At 43.5% G+C, this 5,766-nt stretch overlaps 2 protein-coding genes across 2 annotated transcripts; both read right to left on the reverse strand.

Moving 5' to 3' along the window:
- Positions 1–440: 440 nt before the first annotated feature.
- LOC126722477 (uncharacterized) lies at positions 441–1,229 on the reverse strand. Its single transcript, XM_050425661.1, has one exon. The coding sequence runs from the start codon at positions 1,227–1,229 to the stop codon at positions 441–443; it is 789 nt and encodes a 262-aa protein (XP_050281618.1).
- A 252-nt stretch (positions 1,230–1,481) lies between these two features.
- Positions 1,482–2,000, reverse strand: LOC126722553 (uncharacterized). The gene has a single exon (XM_050425728.1). It carries the CDS (start codon positions 1,998–2,000, stop codon positions 1,482–1,484), a length of 519 nt encoding a protein of 172 aa, XP_050281685.1.
- Positions 2,001–5,766: the final 3,766 nt, after the last annotated feature.

Here is a 5,766-nt window from a genome sequence, read left to right on the forward strand (position 1 = left end):
CCGTGTTAGCTAACCACTGAGGATAGAAAACTTCCTTGATAGCCCCTACTTGTTTGAGCTTGGTTACTTCATTTCTGACAGCCTCGGCGTGCTCCTTTGACGGACGCCGAGGTGGCTGTCTCTTCGGAGTGATGGAAGGGTGACATTCAGAGGATGACAAATGAAACTTGGATCTACACCCCGGGCTTCATACGCGCTCCATGCAAACACATCAACATTTTTTCTAAGGAATTCAACCAATTGTTCCCTCTCCTGTAGAGGCAGTTGAGCTCCAACTTGAAAGAACTTATCCAGATCATCGCCAACAATTACCCTCTCTAGATCTTCACATTTTGCTTCGCCGGCTGGTTCATTGAAAGGTAATGCCGAAGTTTCTGATTGCTATAAGCCATTATCAGTGGTGGCCGAGATTTCAGCCTCAGGCCGATGTTAGATAGCCGCTACCAGGCTGTAGACCGATTTCCTAATATCTCCAAAACCTGGCCTCCGAATGGGTACTTCATCTTCTGGTGAAGAGTAGAGGAGACGGCCCCCAGGGTATGAAGCCAGGGTCTGTCTATAATGGTCGTGTATGGAGAGAAAGCATTTACAACAATGAAGTCCTCCTCCACCACATCTGGGCTGGTCTGCACAGGTAATTTGATTTGACCTTTCGGAATGACCATTTTACCTTCAAAACTCACCAGAGGAGAACTGTAGGCTGTTAAGTTTTCAGGTTTCAAATTTAGCCCCTTATATAAGTTTGGATACATTATCTCAGCTTCGCTGCCTTGGTCAATCATCACCCTTTTCACATCGTACCCACTAATTCTAAGTGTAACCACTAAAGCATCATCATGGGGCTGTATGGTTCCAAATTTGTCCTTATCTGAAAAACCTAACACCAGTGGGATGCCCATCTTGACTCTCTTAGGCATTGAGCTGGATTCCTCAGCTGGGTAACGAGATGCTGACATTACTCTGGAAGGACAAGATCCGGTCCTCCCTAGGACAGCAAAAATGACATTTATTGTGCCAAGAGGGAGTTTCGAAGAAGCATTTCCCCGAAGCTCCGAACCCATTTGGCTTCCCCGACTACTGGAATGATGCAAGAGTTGCTTTAACTTCCCTTCTCGGACTAATTGGTCTAGATGGTCCCACAAGTTTCTGCAATCCTCGGTAGTGTGCCCATGATCCTGATGATAGTGGTAGTAAAGGTTTTGATTGCGCCTCATAGGATCTCCTGCCATCTTGTTCGACCATTTAAAGAACGGCTTGTTTCTAATCTTCTTCAGGACTTGTTGTACTGGTTCTCGGAATACGGCATTAACCACCTGGGTGTTGGCAGATCCTGGCTGCCGAACAAAATCTTTCCGAGGTCAGTTCTTATTGTACCGGTCCGACTTGAAATCCCTCCTCTCCTGAGGGATCACCTTAGCCTTTCCTTTCCCTTGTATTTGGTTTTCCTCTACCCTTCTGTACTTGTCAATCCGATACATAAGTTAGTGCACACTGGTAACAGGCTTACTAGTCAGAGACTTCTTCAGGTCATGCTCGGCTGGGAGGCTAGCCTTGAAAGTATTAATGGCCACATCGTCATAATTTTTGTCTATTTTGTTAAACATCTCCCAGTATCTATCTGAGTAGGCCTTCAGAGTTTCCCCCTCCCGCATGGACATAGATAACAAGGATCCCAAAGGCCGAGGAACCCTGCTACAAGTGATAAAGCGAGCACCAAAGGCCCGAGTTAGTTTCTTAAAGGAGTCAATAGAATTAGCCCTCAAACCATTGAACCACCTCATTGCCACTGGGCCCAAACTAGATGGAAAGACCTTACACATTAAAGCCTCATCCTTGGAATGAATGGCCATCCTTTGATTGAAATGACTGACATGTTCCACTGGATTTGTTCGACCATTATAGATGGTAAATGTGGGTTGGTGGAAACGCTGAGGAAGACTTGCGCCTTCTATGTTTTGTGTGAAGGGCGACTTAGAAACTTGGCTCAACGCCTTGTTCATGGCATCGTTCCCCAGGCCTTTGTGAGGTGGGCTCTTATGTCTACGACTAGGTGGTACTCCTCATTATAGGAGAAAGATTTGCTGGGCGGAGTTTTGGATCTCCGTCTATAACTAGCACCATCTGTCTCCTTAGAGGACAGCTCGGAGTTAGGCGATGAACGTCTTTGCCGTGCGTGGCGTAGCTCCCTCTTCAACTTATCGATTTTACGTTGCATGTCTTTATCGTTCCTTGCATGGGAAACATGGCTCTTCCCTCGAGACTGGCTTTTACTAGTATAAGCTGCGTGCACACTTTCTTCACGATCTCCTCTTTGTTCGAGGCCCCTACGCGGATTGCTATGTTGAGATCCCCTTGATTCTGCTCGGTGTGGATTAGCATCCACCTGGTGTGGTCCTGTCGCTACCTGGTGTGGACCTGCTTTTTCCATCTTAAACGTTGTACCCGAATCTCTTTCAGAATAGATCAAGTCCTTCCCACAGACGGCACTAATTGTAAGGACTGAATTTGGGTTGGACCCAGTATAGGATTGAATTTTAGCCCAACAAGCCCAAACAATGAATTTGTAGAGTGTGGGTGAAAGAACTAGTTCTACTCCAGAAGAAAGACAATAAAAGTTGTTGATTTAAGATCATTAAATACAAGTAAGATAAGAAAATATGTCCTCGACATGGCCTGAGGAGCTTATGTTATAATGTCTTGTTGATGAACAAAGTTACAAGAGTTTACAGTATTATTACAAAGATTTCTTGATTTTTTCCGATCCCCCTCCTTTAGGTCACATTCCCATGCTATATACTACAATCTTGGTATCATCCCTACCATACACGTGTAGGTTAGATTCTAGGAACTCCTTTTTGTCCCATCCAACACCTCCCAGAACCATCAACTAGTAGCTGTAAGGCTGCTTGACCACTGTTCAGGTATCACCTCCACATTAATGCGGCCAGAGAGTTAGTTGGGAGGCATTTAATGTGGAGGTAGCAGCTTTTGAAGATATTTGTTGCCTCCCTTTGCTCATCCCTTATCCAATGTCTGACTCTTAGTTGTGATATAACCTTGAAGAATGTCCGGGATGATAAGACATTCTTACTGACCTTGGATCTCCGTTTCCGAGATGACTTTTCTCCTCGGACGTATTTTGGATTATCACATACAATCTTTATTTCTTCTTCTTATACCATTCCCATTATAATCTTATTTGACCATCCTCGAATTGGTTGATATTCTCGGATTGGGACATAAGCCCAATTCATACAGTTTTAATAGTACCTTCTAGATAATTGGCCCCCACATATATATAAATATATATAAATCTAATTCCAAGGGCTAGTCAGAATGTACTTAACTATACCATTTGTGCCCAAAATCCTTTTTAAGTTAAAATTGCACATAAATTTATTACATAAAAAAAAATTATATATGTATGGACAGGATTTGAGTCCTAGGCCCAAAAGTTAGAAGGATCTAGGCCCAAAGAGTCCAATACAATGAATTTGTAGAGAGTGGGTTGGAAAACTAGGCTATAATGAGTTGGGTAGCAATTATAATTGATCTAAATGACAATAAGGGAAAGATAGATTGGGTTTTCTCTAAAGAAAATAGTCCTCGCTACAGTCTGAAGAGATAAGTTCCTATATATATTTCTTGAAGTTGATTACAAGTATAGTTCTTATTGCTCCAGTATTTCTTTCTCAATTTTCCGATCCCCTTTCTTTCAGAGCCTCCCTTCTATTTTATACTATATTTTTCCTTTCATCTATGCCCTTCACGTGTAAAGCAGATTATTGGTGTTGATCCTTGTCACATCAGCACTTTCTTGAAGTCTTTGCAGAGTAGCTATAAGGCTGAAAACTACTGTTCAAGCATCACTTTCTCATTAATGCGGCCAGAGACTTAGCTGTAGAGCATTCAATGTGGTGGTAGTAGCTTTCTCTTAGATATTTCCCAGCTCCCCATTTGTCCTATACATTCACAATGCATATCCTTATCAATAGAACTTCTTGGAACGTCGCTTTGGATGACAAAACACACTTTCTGCTCTCGGCTTAGTTTAGTTGAGGAGATACTCCTTCTTGACCTACCTTTCCAGCCTTCCCATTCGTAACTTGCTCATGGAGCTCTGAGTTTCACATCTTCATTACCGTTTATCTGTCTTCGGATCACTAAGCATCCTTGGACAAGACCCAAGGCCCAACATATATTCTTGGACCCATCAACCTTACAATAGTCCCTCAAAACTCCGGTTTTTTCCCTCTCGTCTGAGGAGAAAAAGTGGGGTTTTGACTCTGGATAATTAAAACCATATGTTTCTTTGATTTCCACATGTGAGAACGTTGCTTCGCGTGTCTCGTAACTGTTCCTGACGCTTCGGAGCCTGCGACGTCTCATTAAATGCTGCAGGTGGCTCTTTGTTCCTTGCATCTTATAGTGAGATGTAGATCCTTCGACTGGCATTTCTCCTTGAATTTTGAGTGGGATAACTCCCCCTTTATTCCGCCTCCTATATAAGGCGCTTGGTGGGTTTACTTTTTCCTTTACTTCACAAATTTGCAAAATCTTAAGACCTTTCAAACTCTCAAGCTTTCGAGACTTCCCAAATCTCCCAACTCTTAAGAAGCTCTTGGAGTGTCATCTGTTTTTATTTTCGTAAGTCTCTACGTTCTTAAGTTCTTTCCTTCTCGGCCAACCTCCTCGGCCTTCTAATCTTCAGTTCCTTTTCAAAAACATTTCCCTTACTTCCCCTTAACTTGCTTAGATGGGTAGATTCAAGCACCTCATAGATTCTCCCGCTGGTATGGGGGGCTTCAGGGCCAAGTACCACATTCCCCAAGGAGTTTCCCTGCAGTATTGTGCTCCAGACTAGGTGTTCACACATAGGAACGAAGGGGAGGTTGTCATTCCCATGATAGCCTTCATAGAAGGAGGAATGACGCTTCGTATAGGTAGGGTGACCAGAGACTACTTAATTGCCCATAGGTTGTGTCCTCACCAATGTGCATCCAATCTATTTACAGTTTTAGGCAGCGTTGATGCTCTCAACGAGCAAATGGGTTTGGGACTCACCTAGCATGACGTTGTTTATATGTACGAGTGCCATTTGCTTGCTGACTCGGGGTATTACCTCAAGTCTAGGTCCTCAATCGTTCGGCATGTATCATGTCTTCCCAAGTCCAACAAGGGCATGAAAGATGACTACTTAATCGCCTCTAGGGAATGACATAATGGTCTTCATTGCCCAACTCGGGAGGGAGAGCTAGGTGGCGTGCCCTAAGGTTAGGTCCCTTGACACAGGATTTAGTTTTTTAGTTATGCTATTCTTACCTTTAACATTTCATTTCTTTTTTATCATGGATTTTATCGATTTGACTGTGATTTTTCTCCTCGGCTGTTTTTTTTTTTTTTTTTTGGCAGATAAAAGGCACGTAGTGCCTAACCTCAATTTGGTCAACATCGCAGACCTTAACAGAGTCCTCAGGTCCGAGGTATTTGTGAGTGAGGATAGGCAGCTGAGAGCAGTCCACCTCACTCTAAACTTCGAGCTACTATTGAACAACTTCTAGGAAGTGGGCCACGCAATTAGGGCAGACGACCCTCGGCTTCGCAGGATAGATGTCTCTATACCTGAGTTCCTTGCTTGAGAAGACGTTGTGCCTGTTGAGCTGCCTCCCTAGCTTGCCCTCCATGAAGCAGCGGCTCCAAGGGAAGAAACTGCTTCTTCACACTTATCACTCGAGGAGGAAATAAATCAATTCCAACTCGAGGAAG

This window comes from Quercus robur, chromosome 1, assembly GCF_932294415.1.
Source record: "Quercus robur chromosome 1, dhQueRobu3.1, whole genome shotgun sequence".
NCBI lineage: Eukaryota > Viridiplantae > Streptophyta > Magnoliopsida > Fagales > Fagaceae > Quercus > Quercus robur.

What these genes read in the sequence shown, in the direction of transcription:
- LOC126722477 (XM_050425661.1), bottom strand. Translation starts at nt 1,229, where the DNA reads ATGGCAGGAGATCCTATGAGGCGCAATCAAAACCTTTACTACCACTAT.
- LOC126722553 (XM_050425728.1), bottom strand. Translation starts at nt 2,000, where the DNA reads ATGAACAAGGCGTTGAGCCAAGTTTCTAAGTCGCCCTTCACACAAAAC.